The sequence below is a fragment of the Stenella coeruleoalba genome (assembly GCF_951394435.1).
Source record: "Stenella coeruleoalba genome assembly, chromosome: 14".
In the NCBI taxonomy this organism is placed as follows: Eukaryota; Metazoa; Chordata; class Mammalia; order Artiodactyla; family Delphinidae; genus Stenella; species Stenella coeruleoalba.
In genome coordinates this window covers 59,458,383-59,480,635 of record NC_137160.1, presented here as the reverse complement: position 1 = coordinate 59,480,635, position 22,253 = coordinate 59,458,383, and the positions used below count along the sequence as shown (strand labels likewise).

General features: G+C 46.4%; 2 protein-coding genes across 5 annotated transcripts in view; one reads left to right on the top strand and one right to left on the bottom strand.

Annotated features, from left to right (window-relative positions):
- MTCL1 (microtubule crosslinking factor 1) overlaps positions 1–22,253 on the bottom strand; it is a 123,285-nt gene that overhangs the window by 70,445 nt on the left and 30,587 nt on the right. The gene's annotated exons all lie outside the window — the stretch shown is intronic.
- On the top strand, positions 18,708–21,181 carry LOC307197342 (large ribosomal subunit protein eL33-like). Its single transcript, XM_079943125.1, has one exon. The coding sequence runs from the start codon at positions 19,347–19,349 to the stop codon at positions 19,683–19,685; it is 339 nt and encodes a 112-aa protein (XP_079799251.1). The 5' UTR covers positions 18,708–19,346; the 3' UTR covers positions 19,686–21,181.

Here is a 22,253-nt window from a genome sequence, read left to right as displayed (position 1 = left end):
AGCATCTGATCTTTTAAAAAGGGATTTGAACTGGTGGTGAAAACCACCTTGCCCACCCTGGGCTCCTCCACGTGCAGCTCCGAGTGTGCACGAGGTCGCCCGTCGGTGATGCCATCAGCCCAGCCAGGGGACCCTACTGCCTGACTGGGGGTTTGGTCTCACCACTTCTCCTCTCATCCCTCTCTGAGGGCCCCCTGGCTCTGCTATGCCAACCTGTTTCCTGGCCTAGGGACCAAGAGAGTAAGAGTTCAAGTGCAGCCAGCCTCTGCCTTGGCTCAGTTCCACCCTGGCTCCCTGCAGAAACAGATCAGTACGGGCACGGTAGGTATGGCAGTGGTGCCCAAGTTTGCCCTCCGCAATCCCTGAGGCTTCTCAGGGCCCAGTGCTTCTGCCTCCCCTGTGGTTTCTGGGCAAACCCTCCCCCGCTCATCCCTCCTGCAGGGCAGGGGCCCTGTGCTCCTGCAACAGCCTATGTGTCCGGCAAGAGGGCTCCTGCACCCCCAAAGCAGCTCCACCATCCTTGAGGAGTGCCTAGATCAATGATCATCATTTCTAGAAATCACCTGCGACAATACTTTTCAATAACGTTCTACTGGGTTTAAAAAGTGGGAAAGTAGGGCTTCTCTGGTGGCGCAGTGGTTGGGGGTCCACCTGCCGATGCAGGGGACGCGGGTTCGTGCCCCGGTCTGGGAGGATCCCACATGCCACAGAGCGGCTGGGCCCGTGAGCCGTGGCTGCTGAGCCTGCGCGTCCGGAGCCTGTGCTCCGCAACGGGAGAGGCCACAGCAGTGAGAGGCCCGCGTACCGCAAAAAAAAAAAAAAAAGTGGGAAAGTAGCCAGTAAGATTTTTAAACAGTTACCCCCAAAACCTTAGAAGCACTCTGCATCTGGCCTAAAAACTACAGTGCACCTAAGACTAGACATATTTTCACTCTTTGTTTCATCTGCTCTTCTGTGTGGTTTTCTCTGAGACAAAGAGCCAGACCTGGCCTTTCTTAAACTTTCCTCCAAATAAACCTGGAAAAACAAGTCACAGTTGCTAGAGACAACTATAAAACTTAAAAAAATGTTTTTTCTATTGAAGTTATCAACTGTCAGCTCTCTTTCCTTTATTATGCAATGAGTATGTGGAAGCTTTAATGTTAAAAAAAAAAAAAAGTTTAACAGTCTGCAAAACTACTCTCCAGTACTTGTAATACGCAGATGATTCTTACACAGCGTGATGAAATTTACACATCTTCCTCAAAATAACATTATTTAGCTGTTCTCACTTAAAACATTAGATGATGTTTGATTTTCTCGTTCTATAAGCCAACCCTGACCTCAGCCTCTTTACCCCAAATCAGCCCTCTCCATTTGCCATCAAGATGTCCCAGATTCAAAGCACTGGAGTCCTCACAACCTCTTCTCTTCCATTCCGTCTTATCAATTCATCAACAGACCCCCTTTCAAGATACCCCCACCATATGTATCAGTCCCCCTCATTTCCAGCATCACTACCCTAAGCTAGGTCCTCAACACCTTACGCCCAGATTAATAAAACAACTTTCCAGAGACAATATCATCAACTTCACCTGTCCCAGCACCAGGCGTTTCTAATTTAATCTCATTTGCTGCATGACAACCAAAATAGAACTATTTTTTATTGTGATGTCCCCTCTCAAAAAGCAGTGGCTCCTCTTTGGGCAGCGGCGGACCTCACTTGCCCTTCCTGCAGACCCCCCTGTATCTCACCCCTCCACCTGCCCTTCCTGCACTGGATATGCGAGATTCAAAACAATGAGAAAGGTTTGCTGCGTGTCTCTTTGGCTGTTGAAGGGCAAGGAGCAAACCCCTCCCCAAGAACAAAAAGCGCTTGTTTTTAGTGTTGACGTACGGGCAATGAGTGTCAAAAACACCATCCCAGTGAGAAATTATAGCACAAAATTTAAATGATCTTGTTCCAAAACACCACCAACCTATTCTGGAAGGACTGGGATGGCCACCTTTTGAGCACAACCCAGAACGGTAGTAACGGCATCGCTCGCATCCCCAGAAGCACGGCTAAAATATCACGTTACACTCCTGGGTGGTCATTGAAAGAGACGTGTTTAACGTCTCCTCACACAAAACTTAAAACAGAGAACCAAGCGCCTGGTGGAATGCTCTTCTGGAACCTGCTTTTGACAGAACACACACAAGCTATGTCCAAACATGTTAAAATTCCTTATAAACGTTCAAGTCAGAGCTCAAGGTCGGTGGCCGCGTGAGCCTTACCAATCTCTTGAACAAATATTTTCTTCTCAATAGAAGCCAGACACACACAACCCGAGTGCGGAGAGGGGCGCACGCGGAGCGTGAAGAGGCGCAGTCACCTGTCCACGCGCACTTGCTCTGCTTTGGGTCCGGCGCCCAGAGCACCGCGCATCGTATCTTCCCCGCGTGGAGGCCTGGGGGGGACCCGCCCCGCCCCCTCCCCCCCCCCCCCGCGTCCCTCCCCCCAGCTGGCCCCGCAGCTACTCCCCTGCCCTCTCCAGTAACTCTCTCCCGATGCTGGTCCAATAAACACATCAACACACACACAGAAGGCAGCTCCGCAGGCCTCAACTCCAGCAAACCCACAGATGCCTATCCTGTGACTCCCCAAAATAAACTTCTACTGGCAAGTCGCTAAACTGTAATGAAGAAAAGCCACTTTAATAAACCAAGAACTCCCTCAAGTCAGATGAGTAATCTGATTGTAACCGCCATGCCTTCAAAAAGCATTTCAATAATCTTGCTACGACTCCTCCCAAGCTGAGAAAAATTGTTCTCAAGCCCGTGGCAGAGCAGCGTCCCTCCGGATGTATGCATTTGGGGTCCAGGTTTGCAACCCCAGGGAAGAGCTGGGCCATTCTCTAGAGCTGCTCCCTGCCCTCCATCCGATAAGATAGAAATTTCCTTCCTCGCCCAGCCAGCCAGCCAGCCGACAGCTCCTGCAGTGCTGGGTACTGGGCACTGGGTGCCCAGCCCCCGGGTCTGGGCTCTGTCCAGGCTGGTCCGGCGGTGGCAGTCTCACACGGCCAACCGGCTGACAACATATAACCGGCTGACAACAAAATATAATTTTATGTTAGCCCAGACCTCCTCTTGGAGCAAAGCTTTATCTCACTTAAACTCCAGAACAAGCTTATGAGGTAGGGACAAGTCTATTTCACACTTGCAGACGCTGCAGTTCTAATAATTAAGCAATCTGCCTGAGACACATGGTTAGGAAGTGACAGGGGAACAGGCCCTAGGCTCCCCGGCACTGTACGCTGAGGCTGGTGCCACTACAGTGGGAGGTACTGTTCTCATGGGTTTTAGCAGGTGGCACAGCCTTTACGAGCTCCAACCCGTCACTTGCTGCACCTGCCTTGGTCCAGGCTGGTGTTTCCCGCTTAGACTGTTGCAACAGCTTCCAAACTGGCCTTTCTCCTCCGGCGTCACTCTCCTGCTGGTCGTCTCCCAAAGAGGCAATTCTAAGCGTGTCACTCACCTTTTAAAGCCCTCCTGGGGCGCTCCACTGCCTTCATCCAACAATCCGAGCAGGACACGCGTCTCATGTGGTCTGCCCTTGGCCGGCTGAACCCGGCCACACCACACCCTGTGCCCCCAGGGCGGTCACACTGCATGGCCTGAGGCCCCGCTCAGGCAGTCTGACCCCTCCCTCTCATTCCAGCACGTCCCTCTCTGAAACAATTCCATCACTGCCAAGGCCAGGGCCAGAGGCTGGGCAACTGCAGCCAGTGTGCCGCAGAGCAGCTGTTATTTTCTAATGGCTTTTCGATGCCTTTATGAAATGAGTTTGGGGATACTGCACAGGGAAGAAAGCCTCAGAAATCAAAAACGCTGCTGGTGGATCAAAAACCCCATCTCTTACTGCTGCCAAACAAATAAGGTAAGTGGCCAACTGTCTCCTGAGGTCACCCGAGGTGAGCCCTGGGTCTCCATTTATAACAGGACTAAAAGTAGAGATGAGGCCTGACACTGCGATGGTGGTGTCATGTGCTGGTGGTGCTACCAGAGGACACTTCTTTCGTCCTTGTGCATCAAAGTGCTTTGAAAGGACAGCACCCCTTAGGTCACTGACAGCCCCTGAAAAGCAGCGGTGACCACCTATGACCTCAGGTTGTAAGATACAAGGATCTGGTGTCCGTCCCAGTTTACAAACCAAGTGGTTCCCTCACCAACATCTCACCCTCGGTCCACTGATTCCACCCCAAAACACAGAAGTGGCTGACCCTGAACTAACATAAAAGAAATTCTGAAGAATCTGTTCCAATCCATCAATTTCCATAGTTCCAACAGAAATACATATGTTACACATATTTATATATCTTATATATGGCATATATCTGAAAACGTGAGTCAGTGATATTTTTCTGTAGCTCTGAATTTTCATTCATCCTGTTATTAAATAAGTTCCCATCAACTATTTTCGTTTTCTTTCTCTTGGTTATAAATATTTGGTTTCTTTAAGCTTGTCGAAATTTTTGTTTAGTATTTTCTCCAAGTGGGAGTTTATCTTTTGCTCATTATACGTATTGTACCAAAGTCATAAAACATTTCACTGTCGATGAAAAGCAGAAACCACGGGGAGTTTTAAGGGACTTAGGTAGAAATGTTTACAGTTTAAAAAAAAATTATTTTTATCAACTTAGTGTGTTGGCGTCAACAGCTAACGTAGTGGCGATGCATGATGGCCCTGTATTCTCGGCGGGGAGGGAGAGGAGCTCCACCTGTCTGCATGGGGACGCACGTGCCAGGGGCCCTCACCTTCACCAGAGTGGGCTCAGCTGCTCAGCCTTAGTTGGCACCGATATTCATTCATTCAGCAAATAGTCATTTGAGTTTGACTATATGTTAAATAGAACTCCACCGTGATGGAGATAAAAACGCCTAAGACAGTGTCTGCCTTCAAGGAGCTTAGGGTCCAGCAGAGATGTCCAGACGCACACCCGAATAAGAACAAAACAGGGCAGTGTGTGATGCGTGCTGGAGCTCCCGGGGGGGGGGGCACTCACTTCCAGAGGGTTCTTCAGGGATCTGGGAGCCTCAGCACCAGGGACTGGAGGGGAGAGGGCCCTGCAGGGGCAGCCGACCAGGGGGCTGCAGCCTGGAGGCAGGAGCAGGTGTATGGCACGTGGCCTGGGCGGTCACCAGGGCTCCTGGGGATGGCGTGGAAGACAATGGTGGAAGGGGCTTCCTGATGCCCAGCTAAGGAGTTTACTTCATCCACCGGAAAGCCAGTCCCCAGTGATTGCTGGGATTGGGAGAGACTGTGCAGAACTGATTGGAGGGCAGGGCCGAGTGGGGGGGGGGGGATGGGACCCCTGCAATAGAGGCCGGAACTGAAGGGGCAGGACCAGGAGACCCTGTGGTGGAGGAAGCTGACTGGGCCCGCGGAGCCTGCAGAGATGGCGGCCAAGGGCAGTTCTGAGCGTTTGGGAACTGAGGACTAGTGGACCCACCACGACATGGAAGTGAGGAAAGGGAGCTGGGGTGACGTCCAGCCAGCTGTCCTGACCCCCATGGGAGGCCTCTCGGGGGACCCCAGTGTGGGGGACTTGGGGGGAGGCGGTGAGGATAGGGTCAGGCAGCCCTGCTCAGGCGACCCCTCCAGTTTAAGAGAAGTACAGTAAAATGAATTACCAAGAGAAGAAACGGAACATGCAAGCCCACTGACCCTGCGTGTGGATGTCACATTCCTACGAGAGTTTCCAGGGGCTTTCTCTCCATCTCTGGGCGTCCAGTGCTGTGGGGTGAACTGTGTCCCCCAGAAAGATCTGCTCAATGGGACTTCCCTGGTGGCGCAGTGGTTAAGCCTCTGCGCCCCCAATGCAGGGGGCCCGGGTTCAATCCCTGGTCAGGGAACTAGATCCCACATGCCGCAACTAAGGAGCCCGCCTTCCGCAGCTAAGACCCGGCGCAACCAAATAAGTAAATAAATAAATAGATCTGGTCAGTCCTAACCCCCGTACCTGTGCATGGACCCTTAACTGGAAACGGGGTCTTTGCAGATGTCACTGAGGTAAGATGCGATCACCTGGACGAGGATAGGTCCTAATCCAGCGTGACTGGTGTCCTCGTTAGAGGAGCAGAGTCAGAGAGACACAGAGATAGAGAGGGAGGGAAAGAGAACAGCTTGTGGGGCGCAGACACATAGGGGAAGATGTCTTTGTGAGGACGGAGGCAGAGACGGCAGTTAGGCAGCTGAAGCCAGGGAGCCCGGGAGCAGAAGAGCAGAGAGGCCTGGACAACCACCCCCCCCCCCCCCCAGAGCCTGCAGAGACGGCGTGGCCCTGTGACACCTTGATTCTAGACTCCACAACTGGGAGAGAATAAACTTCTGGTTTTTAAGCCAACACCCAGTTTGTGGCACTTTGTGACGGCAGCCCAGGGGTCCCTGGTACCCGTGTGGGTTGGCAGCACCTGAGGACCCGCCAGGGAAGGTCTAAGGCTGTGGACGTAGTCACTCCAGAAAGCTGAGCATCCTCTCAGATTTCCACTGGGAAGAGCCAGGCCATTGCAGGACACTCGGGAAGAATGACCTCTGTGATTATCAGTGGGCCCCAGGCAACAGTTGTCATGGGGAGAAGCGAACCTGCAAGTTTAGCCAGATTCCCAAGCTAAACCTGCAACTGGCTCCCAGCATTCAGCTGCTGTCTGCGCTCTCTGAGAACAGAACACCCCCCCTTTTTGCATTTACAGTGAACTCGGCGTTTTAAGTCTCTTAAGGACAGAGTTTCCCCATGGGAAGCCCAGAGAGATCAGGCCAATTAAAAAAAAAAATCCCATTGTAGGCACAGCCAATCCTCAGGTATGTATTCATTACAACCAAATATCATGAGATAATTATGGTTAATCATCCCGCATCAATAACCCACGTCCATCGCTCCAGGAGCTCTGGGCTCCGCCACAGGGAGGACTCAGCTCTCCAGCGTGGGGGGATGGCGAGCAAGCGTAGCGGCGGGGAGGTGGCAGCAGGGTCTGCAGCGCCTAAAAGCACCTTGGGAAAGAGACTTCCTTACAAGAAGGAAGACCACTGACTGACCCTCAACCTTATTTTACTCCAAAGAGGACAAGGAATCATGTGGGGGAGCACCCACTTTAGCATCTCCAGGGTTTTGTGGATTGGAATTACATGGGACGCCCCCCCATCATGCCCCTCACCTTGGCCCAGAATAACAACGCCAGTAACAGCAGTGACAGCCATGGCTGTATCCCCCAGGCAACCTAGACACGCCTCCCAACTCCCCATGACCACCTGCCTAGGGAGGGAGGCAGGAACGACCCCGATTAAAAAAGAAAATGCTGGCCCCCTAGGAAACATCATCTCCAGGGAGGACGTGGGGGGACAGGTCAAAAAAACATCTGCCAGGTGGGAAAACCAGGGCCATCACCCCTTTGGCTGCATCCTTACAGCTGCCTCATGTTACCTGTGATAAACTTGCCAGTCAACCCTCTCTTCATTTCTTCAGAACACAGACACGTAAAAGTATATAATACAAGACAAGGTTCCAGGTCCAACCCTGAGAGGGCAGCCGGTTAGCTCTGAACAGAGCTGAAGGCACGTGACTAACAGACCACTCTACTAATACACTCTAGCAGCCCGTCAACAGGTGAGATATTCCCCCTCGTGGCAGCGGTTCCCAGCAAGAGCAGAGGTCAGAGCCCACTGGGTGTTTTTTCACAAACACACACACACACACACTTCAGGATTCACTTGTCAGAATAGGGGGAAAAGGGTGTACAGTTTGCAAAAGGTCCCTGATAATGGGCAGACTGCTCTAAGAAACAATTCAACGGGTCATCCACCTGGGGGAATGAGAAAAGCTCCACTCACACCCTACCTCACAGCTAAATCCTATTTGGGTGAAGAACCTAATTGTGAAAGTTGCCAAACCTATAAAAAATTATAGGAAAATATGTTCATGACCTGGGAGCATGTGCCATAAAGGAAGAGACTGATCAATTTTTTTTTTTTTTTTTTTGCAGTACGTGGGCCTCTCACTGTTGTGGCCTCTCCCGTTGCGGAGCACAGGCTCCGGACGCATAGGCTCAGCGGCCATGGCTCACGGGCCCAGCCGCTCCGCGGCATGTGGGATCTTCCCGGACCGGGGCACGAACCCGTGCCCCCTGCATCGGCAGGCGGACTCTCAACCACTGCGCCACCAGGGAAGCCCAAGACTGATCAATTTAACCACATTAAAATTTAAACTTCTGTTCATCAAAAGATATTACCCCAAAAAATGAGAACGATACATCGCAAACCAGAAGATGACACTTTATAGCATTTGCAAGCCAAAACCATAAGGATATATCATTTCATTCAGCAGATGGCAGAAAGTCTGACCATACAAGAGTTGGCACAGATAGGCATAATGAAATTTTCATAAATTGCTGGTTAGGTATAAGCTATTACAACCACTTTGATAAACCATTTGGCATTTCTTAGTAAAATGGAACATATGCAAAGGACTTAAATAGACATTTGTCCAAAGAAGAGACACAGATGGCCGATAGGCACATGAAAAGATGCTCAGCATCACCAGTCATTGTGGAAACACAGGTCAAAACCACCATGAGACACCTTTTAACACCCATTAGGATGGATGCTATGAAAAAATTAGAAAATAACAAGTGTTGGTGAGGATGTGGATAAACTGGAACTCCTTGTGCATAGCTGATGGAATGTAAAAGAGTTCAGCCATCGTGGAAAAGAACAGAGGGCCCTCAAAACATTAAAAATAGAATTACCATCTGATCCAGAAATTCCACTTCTGAGTATGTACCCCAGAAGAATTGAAAGTAGGACTTGAAGAGATATTTGTACACCCATGTTCATAGCAATATTGTTCACAAGAGCCAAGAGGTGAAAGCAACGCAAGCGTCTGACAGATCAATGGGTAAACAAAATGTGGTCAATACACACAGTAGAATATTATTTAGCTTTAACAAGGAAGGAAATTCTGACATGTGTTATAACACGCATGAACCTCAGGACATCATGCTAAGAAAAATCGCCAGTCATAAAAGGACAAATATTGCATGATTCCACTTATACGAGGTACCTAGAGTAGCCAAATTCATAGAGACAGAAAGTAGAATGGTGGCTGCTAAGGGCTTGGAAGGCGGGAGAATAGGAAATTCGTGTTTGCTGGGCACAGAGTTTCGGTTTTGTAAGATGAAAAAATGCTCTGGAGATGGATGTTGGTGATGGTAGCACAATAATGTGAATGAGCTTAATGTCACTAAACTGTACCCCAAAAAATGGCCAAAACGGTAAACGTTATGTTACGTATATTTTGCCACAATTTTTAAACAACAAAAATAACATAAGTTGAACACGTACACATCCTATAGCCCAGCACACCTCCTCTTAGGAATATACATTGGAGAAGTGATGACACACAGGAACGGGGAGATGCCGAGGCATCTTTTTATGACATGGTTACATAATAACCAGAAACACGGTTTTATAATAACGAGAAGCAACCAAACAACCCAAAAGACAAGAGGAGAAATCCAGACAGTGCCCGTAACAAAGAGCAGTGACGATGAATAGACTACAGCTACCTGCATCAGCATGGATGAATATCAAAACTGTACCATCCAGTGATACAATATGTCACAGAAGACTATCTACAGTATGACTCCATTCCATTGCTTATTCAAAAATAAGCAAGACGGGCTTCCCTGGTGGCGCAGATGGTTGGGAGTCCGCCTGCCGATGCAGGGGACGCGGGTTCATGCCCCGGTCCGGGAGGATCCCACATGCCGCGGAGTGGCAGGGCCTGTGAGCCATGGCCGCTGGGCCTGCGCGTCCGGAGCCTGTGCTCCGCGGCGGGAGAGGCCACAACAGTGAGAGGCCCGCGTACCGCAAAAAAAAAAAAAAAAAAAAAAAAAAATTATAAAAAAAAATAAATAAATAAGCAAGACTAGGGTTTCCCTGGTGGCAGAGTGGTTGAGAGTCCGCCTGCCGATGCAGGGGACGCGGGTTCGTGCCCCGGTCCGGGAAGATCCCACATGCTGTGGAGCGGCTGGGCCCGTGAGCCACGGCCGCTGAGCCTGCCCGTCCGGAGCCTGTGCTCCGCAACGGGAGAGGCCACAACAGTGAGAGGCCGGCGTACCGCAAAAAAAAAAAAAAAAAAAAAAAAGCAAAACTAAACAATATACCTCAGGAAACATGAAAAACCTCAAATCAACAACCTAACCTTACACCTGAAGCAACTAGAGAAAGAACAAACCAAACCCAAAGTTAGTAGAAGGAAAGAAATCATAAAGATCAGAGCAGAAATAAATGAAATAGAGACAAAGAAAATAGAAAAGATCAATGAAACTAAAAGCCAGTTCTTTGAAAAGAAAAACAAAATTGACAAAACTTTAGCCAGACTCATCAAGAAAAAAAAGGGAGAGGGCTCAATTCAATAAAATTAGAAATGAACAAGGAGAAGTTATAACAGACACTACAGAAACACAAAGGATCGTAAGAGACTACTGCAAGTAGCTATATGCCAATAAAATAGACAACCTAGAAGAAATGAAAAAATTCTTAGAAAGGTACAATCTCCCAAGACTGAACCAGGAAGAAATACAAAATATGCACAGACCAATCACAAGTAATGAAACTGAAACTGTGATTAAAACACTCCCAGCCAGAGTGAAGTAAGTCAGAAAGAGAAAAACAAATATTGTATATTAACGCATATATGTGGAACCTAGAAAATGGTACAGATGAACCGGTTTTCAGAGCAGAAATTGAGACACAGATGTAGAGAATGAACGTATGAACACCAAGGGGAAAGCGGTGGGGGGGTGGGGGTGGGGGTGGGATGAATGGGGAGATTGGGATTGACATATATACACTGATGTGTATAAAATGTATGACTAGTAAGAAAATAAACATTTTTTTAAAAGTTGGCAAAAGCCTTCCCTTTTATTTTTAAAAATATCACTAATATCTAAGTTTATATGTAACTGCAAGTGGAACTGTACAAAAATTTATGAAAAAGCTGGCATTTTTTAATTTGGAGTTACCTAGGTTAGAATATCAAATTTCCCAAAAGGGTAAAAAGAAAAACAAACTCCCAACCAACAGAAGTCCAGAACCAGATGGCTTCACAGGCAAATTCTACCAAACATTTAGAGAAGAGTTAACACCTATCCTTCTGAAACTATACCAAAAAATTGCAGAGGAAGGAACGCTCGCAAACTCATTCTATGAGGCCACCATCACCCTGATACCAAAAACAAAGATACCACAAAAAAAAGAAAATTACAGGCCAATATCAGTGATGAACATAGACGCAAAAATCCTCAACATAATACTAGCAAATGGAATCCAGCAGCACATTAAAAGGATCAAACACCACGATCAAGTGGGATTTATCCCAGGGATGCGCGGATTTTTCAATACCTGCAAATCAATCAGTGTGATACACCACATCAACAAACTGAAGAATAAAAATCATATGATTGGGCTTCCCTGGTGGCGCAGTGGTTGGGAGTCCGCCTGCCGATGCAGGGGACACGGGTTCGTGCCCTGGTCCAGGAAGATCCCACGTGCTGTGGAGCGGCTGGGCCCATGAGCCATGGTCACTGAGCCTGCACGTCCGGAGCCTGTGCTCAGCAACGGGAGAGGCCACAACAGTGAGAGGCCCATGTACCGCAAAAAACAAACAAAACAAACAAAAAATTAAAAGCTTTTGCACAACAAAGAAAACCATGAACAAAACGAAAAGACAACACTTAGAATGGGAGAACATGTTTGCAAACGACGTGACTGACAAGGGATTAGTCTCCAAAATTTACGAACTCATGCAGCTCAACATCAAAAGAAAACCCAATCAAAAAATGGGCAGAAGACCTAAACAGACATTTCTCCAAAGACATACAGGTGGCCAAGAGGCACGTGAAAATGCCAACATCGCAACACGATGCTCAATATCGCTAATTATTAGAGAAATGCAAATCAAAACTACAATGAGATATCACCTCACACCAGTCAGAATAGCCATCAAAAAGTCTACAAACAGTAAATGCTGGAGTGGGTGTGGAGAAAAGGGAACCCTACACTGCTGGTAGGAATGTAAATTGATACAACCACTATGGAAAACAGTAGAGAGGTTCCTTAAAAAACTAAAAATAGGACTACAATATGATCCCGCAATCCCACTCCTGGGCATATATCTGGAGAAAACCATAATTCAAAAAGATACATGCACCCCAGTGTTCATTGCACCACTATTTATTACAGTAACCAAGACATGGAAGCAACTTAAATCTCCATCAACAGAGGAATGGATAAAGAGGATGTGGTACATACATACGATGGAATACTACTCAGCGATAAGAATAAAATAATGCCATTTGCAGCAACATAGAAGGACCTAGAGATCATCATACTAAGTAAGTCAAACAGAGAAAGACAAATATCATATGACATCGCTTATGTGCAGAATCTTAAAAAAATGATACAAATGAACTTAGTTACAAAACAGAAATAGACTCACAGAGTTAGAAAACAAACTTATGGTTACCAGAGGGGAAAGGTGGGGTGGAGGGATAAATTGGGAGTTTGGGATTGACATATACACACTGCTTTATTTCAAATAGATAACCAAGAAGGACCTACTGTATAGCACAGGGAACTCTGCTCAATATTCTGTAGTAACCTAAATGGGAAAAGAATTTGAAAAAGAATAGATACATGTGCATGTATAACTGAATCACTGCTGTACACCTGAAACTAATACAACATTGTTAATCAACTCTACTCCAATATAAAATAAAAATTAGAAGAAATAAACAATATACTTCTTTGGGATACAAACAGTTGGCAAACTATAAAGAAAAGGAAGGAAAATTAGAATTCAAGATAATGTTGACCTGAGGGTGACAGATTATCTTACATGGATGGTCAAACAAACTGGCAACATTCTACTGTCTAAGATGAGTATTCTTTTTACTTTCTTCTTTAAATTTTACATATATTATATGTAATATATATAATGTATATATACATATATGTATACATATTTTAAATACATTATTTTTCTGTATAATATAGTTTGTAATGTTTTTTAAAAACAGTGTTTGCAAAAGAGAACGAGTTTAGTTTACGACTGAGACGCTCCAAATCTCAAACCCTCTCACATATTAGGAGGTGATTTTGTCCCTCTAATCCTTTGTGAGCAGTCCAGACCTCTCCCCAGCTCTTATCCCCTTGTGGATCATGGGATTAGTGGAGACCAAAGACCATGGCTGGACAACTTCTGTGGGTTGGCTGCCCTGTTCTGCGCCCTGCACAGGCGTCAGAACAAGGGAACCTATGGGGCTGGGTGGTGGAATGAGGGACTCTTCCGATTTTCAGTGCAGCCCAGCCCAGAGCCTTACAAAGATGAAAAGGAACAGAAAACAGTATGTGAGGGCCGTGGTCTTGGACAAAGGGGCTGCTGTAGCTTTTCACAGAACCTGACAGATATTACACCAGGGTTCAAATGGGTCATACACACATCGGAGTTCATACATTCTTTTTTAAAGTATCCAAGCTTGTTAAAAAAAAAAAAAAGACAGAAGAAACAAAACAGACAGAAGGAATGTGCCAAAGACAATAAAAGAAATCCAGGATTCAGTCCCAAGAAACAGCAGGAGGTAGGGAGAGGAATGGGGACCAGGTGAAGTTTTCATCTTAGAATTTCCACGTAAATCTTCTGATGTGTTTGAACTGGGCAATTTATCAACACAATAAAAAATCATGCTCCGAGGGGATGAGAAAAACATGGTGCCCCTTAGAGAAGGCAATCAGGAGTGACAAAAGTTGAAAAGGCTTGAAATACCAATGATACTGCAATCTTCCTTGAAAAAGGAACTTCTGGAAAATGTATTATTGCTCCATCACTGGAGGAAAATGTGAGCTGGCAGAATGGTATAACGGAAAAAGAACACCAGGCAGGAAACCGGGGATCTGTTAGGGAGCTACACCCACCCAGCATGTGGTAGGTGGTAGGAAGGGTATGGATGGGCTGGGCCCTCTCACACCTGGAGGTGTGAGATTCTCAGCTCTGCCACGTACCGGCTCTGCGACACAGGGCAGGCTGACAGAGGGCAGGCTTGTCAGCTGTGAGCCTTGGTTTTCTTAGCATTAAAGTGGGAACATAAAAATGCCCACTTCAAAGGGTGGTCGTGAAAATTAGACAAGCATTGGAAGCATTTAATACCCAGTGGTGCATAATAAATGTTACGCCCCAGGCCTCAATTTCCCAACTATGCAATTGCAGGAAGGAATAAACTGAGCTGTAGCCTCACCAGCTTTAAACTTGTTTCCCTGCTGCGGAAGGCAGAACAATTCCCTCCTCCCCAAAAGGCCCGCTTCCTTAATCCACGGAACCTGCGACTGCATGATGCCATATGCCAAAGGGTAATTACAGCTGCTGATCAGCTGACCTTCTCCTGAGTTATCCCAGTGGGCTCCATGTCATCAGGGTCCTTGGAAATGGAAGCAGGAGAGAGAATCCTGCCATTGCTGGATCTGAAGGTGGAGGAAGAGGGTTTGAGCCCAGAAATGAGAATGTGCCTGGAGGCTGGAAAGGGCAAGGAAACGGATGCTCTCCTAGAGTCTCCAGGAAAGAACAAAGTCCTAAAAAACCTTCATTTTAGCCAGCGAGTGACTTACTTCTGCTGCAGCCCCCCAGGGGGGAGCCGGACAGGCAGCAATGGAAGCAGCTCGGAGCACGGGCGAGGGAGCCTCCCCTGCAGAGCGTGGCCAGGCCCCGGGACACAGGACCCAGCTCCCAGCTCCTCCAGCCGGCCTGTTTCAAGAGCCATTTAACTCTCCATTAACCTGATGTGATGAGCACAGAGAAATGAACTCCCGGCAGCAACCGCATTGCAATTTACGGCACCGCTAACCGATGTGCGAGTTTCTGCTTACTTCCCTCACGCCCTTCCTCGCCGGTGGGTGCATCGTGCCCCCTCCTCTCGTCTCCTGCAGTTTTCTATTTAGCTGTTATTCCACTCACATTTCCCATCCCGCAGGCTTTTCTCGGTTGTGCAGTTTGCCGTCAGCACCCATATCATTTTTGCAGACCTGACCGAGGTTTCACAACAAAAATCCCAAGACCCTTCAACCTTCCACTCATCCCACTTCGAAATGTTCGCCAAAAGCAAGTATCCTCCCGCATGAGGCGTGCGGTGAGGAGACCACTCGGTTGGCACTTGATGCTCCATTTTTAACTTCACTGACCAAGTATCAGAGCAACTTCTGGCCCAGGCACCACCTTGGCACTCAGGACACAACGACAGCTACAGTCCCTGCCCCGAGCAAGCCACAAGGTTCTCGCAAGGAACTGTCTTAGGTTACACACCTTCATCTCCTTGGGCTCGAGGGCATCTGTCCCATGGGGGTGATGAAACAGTTCCCCTCACAGGGGCTGAAAGGTGCAAATAAACCCAAGCATGAAGCACTATCTCGAAATGGCCATTATCTTATTTGTTAAGGATTTCTCAGAGTTGAGCAGGTTTCCGCTTCCCTGAACGCAGTAAGAGAGCTCTAAAGACTGGACTTTCGTTAATGGAAAAAACAAGCCAGATGGAGGTGAGTGAGTAAAAGAGCAACATACAACTATTTCTTTACTAACTAATTACTAGGACACATTCGCCTCCAAACTCGCTCAGCAGAACAGGCTCCAGGAGACGCTCAGTTGTTTTCCAAGGAGATGGTTGTTTTAATAACCCAGAGACAAGCTACGTCACTCCCCGCTCCTCTTTACAATCACAGCCGTCGGGGGCGACCCTCCGTCCAGCACATCCACGTGCACACAGCCCTCCCTGACCAGACTTCACCAAGATAAATAATGCTCTCGTCCGTTCTTGAATTACTCTGACCTCTCTGACAGATGCTGGCGTGCATCTCTGGAACACGCATCCTTAATAACAAGGGAAGAAACATCCCAGGCAGCGTAGGCTCTCTTACAGACGCCACAGATACGCAGAGGGATTTCTACAGGAAGGCACGTTCATGCTCCTGGCAGGCAGCCCTCGGTCACTGCCTCTCCCCTACTGTGCACACACCCCAGTCCTGCCGGGGAACCTGCCTCCTGGCAGCACCCCTCTGCCACCCCTTAGCTCCCACATTTCAGGGATGTTTTCTCAGATGCGCATGACAAGCACTGAAAGCCACCAGTTCCAGGCTTCTGCGGTGTCTTCCACGAGTTAACTGGCCCCCCTTCCAACACAGCCCCTGGTGCTGAGGTCTTCTTCTGTGATTTCTCGCTCCGTGGAGCCTGGTCTGTGGATACGCTGTAGCGGCTAGAGCCAGGCAGGGTAGAAGTTGGCCAAGAAGGAGTCGGTGAGCTTCCCTCCCAACTCTCAAAGCGCCGTGTGCTACTCATCCACGGACCAGGTCAGTCCAACCTGACTTGAAAAGGCAGCTCTTGGGCAGAATGTGTTCGGGGGCGCGGTGTTGCGGGGCAAGCTCACAAGAGGCAGCTCTAGTTTCCGTTCCAAAAGCAAAAGAAACACCATGCCTTCATTCTCTGCAAATGGTCCGCTAGATTTCCCAAATCTCCCAAGGCAGTTTTCTAATTATGTGTGTTTACTGGCCAACTTGTCTCCAAATATTAAAGACTAGCTCCTCAAAAATCATGCTATCAACCCACGGGGCTTTGCATTAAGAGTACCTATAGTGCTGGGAAAACTGGACAGCTGTATGTAAAAGAAAGAAAATAGAACACTCCCTAACACCATACACAAAATAAACTCAAGATGGATTAAAGACCTAAATGTAAGACTGGCTGCTATACAACTCCTAGAGGAAGACAGAACACTTTTTGACATAAATCACAGCAACATCTTTTTGGATCTGCCTCCGAGAATAGCGGAAATAAAAACAGAAATAAACAAATGGGACCTAATTAAGCTTAAAAGCTTTTGCACAGCAAAGGAGACCATAAAGAAAATGAAAAGACAACCTACAGAATGGGAGAAAATATTTGCAAATGATGCAACCAACAAGGGATTAATCTCCAAAATATAAAAACAGCTCATACAGCTCAATATCAAAAAAAACAACCCAATCAAAAAGCGGGCAGAAGACCTAAATAGACATTTCTCCAAAGAAGACACAGAGATGGCCAAAAGGTACATGAAAAGATGCTCAACACTGCTACTTATTAGAGAAATGCAAATCAAAACTACAATGAGGTACCACCCCACACCGGTCAGAATGGCCATCATCAAAAAGTCTACAGATAATAAATGCTGGAGAGGGTGTGGAGAAAAGGGAACCCTCCTACACCATTGGTGGGAATGCAAATTGGTGCAGCCACTATGGAGAACAGTAAGAACAGTAAGAAGGTTCCTTAAAAAACTAAAATAGAGCTACCATATGATCCAGCAATCCCACTCCTGGGCATATACCCAGAGAAAACTGTAATTTGAAAAGATACCTGCACCCCAATGTTCACTGCAGCACTATTTGCAATAGCCAGGACATGGAAGCAGCCTAAATGTCCATCAACAGATGAATGGATAAAGAAGATGTGCTCTGTGTGTGTGTGTGTGTGTGTGTATACATACATACAATGGAATATTACTCAGTCATAAAAAAGACTAAAACAATGCCATTTCCAGTAACATGGATGGACCTAGACATTATACTAAGTGAAGTAAGCCAGGCAAAGACAAATATCATATGATATTGCTTATATGCGGAATCTAAAAAAAAGATACAAATGAATATATATACAAAACAGAAAGAGACCCACACACATAGAAAACAAACTCATGGTTACCAAAGGGGAAAGGACTGGGAGGGATAAATTAGGAGTTTGGGATTAACTGATACACACTACTATATATAAAATAGATAACCAACAAGGACCTACTGTATAGCACAGGGAACTATATGCATTATTTTTAAATAACCTATAATGGGAAACAATCTGAAAAAGAATATACATATATATACATACACATATGCGTATATATACATATATAACTGAATCATTTTGCTGTACACCTGAAACTAACACAACACTGTAAATCAACTATACTTCAATCAAAAAATAAATTAAAAAGAGCACCTATAAAAAAATAACTTTGCAAGAGAAAACCAAAATCGCCTACTCGCTCACTCTGAGTTTCCTACTTTAAACTGGGGACAAAAATACATCTGTAAGACCCATAAATGCAAACACTTATTAGTATATAGAGTAACTTAGCTAGAATGACAATATTGTGCTCCAGCAAATGGTCAATGCATAAAATTATCGTTTAAAAACTGCACTAGTGGGGGCTTCCCTGGTGGCGCAGTGGTTGGGAGTCCGCCTGCCGATGCAGGGGACACAGGTTCGTGCCCTGGTCCGGGAGGATCCCACGTGCTGCAGAGCGGCTGGGCCCGTGAGCCATGGCCGCTGAGCCTGCGCGTCCGGAGCCTGTGCTCCGCAACGGGAGAGGCCACTGCAGTAAGAGGCCCGCGTACCGCAAAACAAACAACAACAACAAAAACTGCACTAGTAAGCTCAGAGCAGAGGGTTCCTAAGCTTTTTAGTTGGATGGCGGTGGCGGCTCCAGTGAATAGCTACAGACAGAAAGGAAAGTCCTCCAGTATGGAAAGGGAGACAAGGCAAAACGTTTTTGGAGGGAAATGCTGTTGACTATGAAACTGACTAAAACTGTTATTTCATGAAGAGCATTAGAGGTGAAATAAGAAAATTGAAATATATTTATTCTTTTAGACCAATGCACTCCAGTAAGATTTACACGGTGGCTGCCTCAGAGAGCCTGTATTTCGGGGAAACAGATCTTCACTTCCAGAAGCTCCGACTGAGACCTTCTGCTACCAGTCTCTGCGTCGTCAGCTATGCCTGCCAGACACTGCCGGGCAATGGGACCCAGACATCAGCAAACATACCCTGCGCTAGACAGGCTGGGCCACCACAATCAATAAGAAATGAGAACACATTGCAAGTCCCAAGGTGGATAAATAAGAGGAAATCCACATATAGGACATCTGTTCTGAGTAAATCCTAAGAGTTCTCATCGGAAGAAAAAATTTTTTCCTGATTTCTTTAATTTTGTATTTATATGAGGTGATGCGTGCTTACTAAACTTACTGTGATAATCATTTAATGATATATGAAACTCCGGGGGCAAACAAGTGGGGGAGGCTCGGCTATATGCCTCAACGAGGCACTGGTGTGGCCCCGAGGCTCCACCAGCTCATGATTTCTATGGAATCCAGCAACAGGGAAGACAGAATGGAGGAGATATGGGACTGACGGTGCTGGTCCCCTGACCTCCAAGAATGGGTGCTCCAGCCTGCTGGGAACAGGAGTTCTAAAATGACAAATATGTCTGGAAGGCTGTGGTCCAAGGCCATTTTTGCTGACTATAAGCAGGGTCTATGGAACCAGAGGGAGCACACAGCTCTCCTGAAAATTGATGGTGTATATGCTCGAGATGAAACTGATTTCTATCTAGGCAAGAGATGTGCTTATATGTACAAAGCAAAGAACAACACAGTAACTCCTGGTGGAAAATCTAAAACCAGAGTAATCTGGGGAAAGATAACTCGCACTCATGGAAACAGTGGCATGGTTTGTGCCAAATTTGGAAGCAACCTTCCTGCTAACGCCACTGGACACAGAATCCGTGTGATGCTGTACCCTTCAAGGATTTAAACTTATTGAAAAGTAGATAAAACTGTGGATTTGTTCTCTTGTAAAAAAAAATATGTCAAATCATTATGCTGTACACCTTAAACTTATACAGTGCTGCATGTCAATTATATCTCATTAAAACTAAAATAAAAGTTACAAAAAAAAAAAGAAATCCACATCAAGATGAATCACTGCATGTGAAACTGCAGTGGTAACAAGAAAAACTTAAAAGGAACCAGAGGGAAAGTCAGATTACCAGCAAAGAACAACAATTAGGCTGACAGTTACTACAACAGCAACAGGTATCAAAAAGTAATGGAATTGTATCTTTAGAAGTGCTGAGGAGAACAACTGTTAACCTAAAATTCTCTACCCAATTAAATTACCATTTGAGAGTATTTTTTAGATAGACAGGGGCCTCTGTGCAGAGATTATCTCCTACTTATGCTTACTGAAATAACCCTAAATGCATCCCAGCAAGAAGTAACAGAACCTGGAAAGAAAATGGTAACCAAAGTTGGTAAATTTAGATGTAAAAGGTGAATCAGCATAAGTACTTACAATTAAAATAAAATGGACCTTAAAATGGGGTAGCAGGGATTTGACACTCAATTATTTTCAGCAAGTCACAGTGTCAGAGGGAGTTTGTGTCCTTCAGGAGAATGGTAAATACCCTTTTAAGTATGTCTGTTAAAATTTGCAAAGAAGAGAGATATAAATTCTAAACCAACAGAGAGAGAAAAAAAACAAGCCCTGTATTTTTGATGGAATGCAGGAAGGTTACAAAAAGAAGAAAAAAAAAAACATGGTGGCAGGAAGAGTAAATAACATAGCAGAACAAGTCCAACTCTAAGTGCAATCACAGTAACTCTAAATGGAACAAACTCACTTATTAAGATAAACGTGGATTACCTCTCACACACACTCAGCCTTAAACTGCTTAAAACATGACACAGAAAAGTTGAAAACAAAAAAGTAAAAAAATTATACCAGCAAACAATACTGCAAAGAAAGCCGATGTAGCAATATTGGTACAATGTGATACTGAGAGCAGCATCAGACACGTTGGAATCCAAGGCAAAAGCACTAACAGAGACAATGCATTTAATAACAGGAGAACCACCTACCAAGTTATGATAATCATGAATTGTTATGCACCCAATAATAAAGTAGCAAACACTTTCCCAAACCAAATTCACTTTATTCTGCTGAAATGGCCCCAAAAACAAGAGACAAGAAAGCCAAGCCACTGGTCAGAGGGGCCCACTGGTGGGACATATCATGGCCTTGAGTTTGACCATTATAAAAGAATCATTATTTTAATTACAGAAATGAGACTATTTGGGGGAGTTAAAAGTGAACAGACGGCTATGTATTATTCAAGAGTGACCATAGAAATTATGGATCTAGATTTCATTTAAGAAGCAGGGAAGGACTAGACTCATAAGATAAATTAGAATGAGGCAATTGTGGGGAGACATCAACTATTTTACGTTTTCCCTACTGAGTCCCATTTGTTTAGTGTAAAAGTCATATTTTTATATACATTAAATTCAAGAGTGTCCTTTTATTCCCTTTTCAAAAATTAAGAAGAAAATTTTTGGCCTCGCCATGAGGCATGTGGGATCTTAGTTCCCCAGCCAGGGATCAGACCCGCACCCCTTGTAGTGAAAGCACGCTGGACCACCAGGGAAGTCCCAAGAGTGTCCTTTTACTGACAATGTGTTCAGTTGAATGAAACAAAGTCCCAGTGCTCGGGTGGGTGGTTTCAAAGTCCCCATGAGAGGCTCAGAGGCTACCAGGAGGACAGGAGAGACTGACCACACAGCCACCCTGCCCCCTAATGCGGGTTCCTGTCCCGCTGTCACCTGGAGAACCAGAGTCACACACAAACAACACAATCCACAACAGCTAGAAGTGTGCACGCTGCAGATGAGCCAAAGAGGGAAAGGACAGAAGAGAAAAAAGACAACTAAAGGGGCAGAGCAAATTTGACGAGTGGCAGGTTCCAACGAACCTGAGAGAGATGAATTCCACTGTCATGATCAGGCCGGAATCAGGCCTGTGATGTGCGTTAGGAAAACTATAATTAGCGGCCAGGAAGCCCCATGGTCATGGCCCTTTACGACTGCCGTGGTCATAAACACACAACTTGAGGCTGGGCACCGACTCACGCCCGAGGGCAGTTACACGCTGCCGCCCGTCGTCTGGGCCTCTGCTTCGATGGAAAGAGGTCACTCCAAGGCCTCCTCTTCCCCAAACGCCTGTCCTGCAAACTCTTCTTTCACCCTTCGTTAATCTCACCCACCCACAGCTCCACTCCTAGGTGGCAACTATTTAGCTACAATTACAGAGATGCTCCAGACACAACATCCTCCCAGGGCAGTGATGGCAGCTGATCTAAAAGCACCGGGAAGTTTTACAAAACACAGCTGCCTGAGAAACAAACAGAACACACCCAACCCCTCAGATGCCTGGGTCCCGCCCCCAGATGCTCTGACGCAACTGGCCAGGGCGTAGCCTGGCATCTGGGTTTGTAACCTCCCCAGGGATTCTTCTATCAGGCAGCTGGGGCGAGTGTCACAGGGC

Excerpts from the sequence above, each read along its gene's own strand:
- LOC307197342 (XM_079943125.1), top strand. The coding sequence starts at position 19,347 with ATGACAAATATGTCTGGAAGGCTGTGGTCCAAGGCCATTTTTGCTGAC.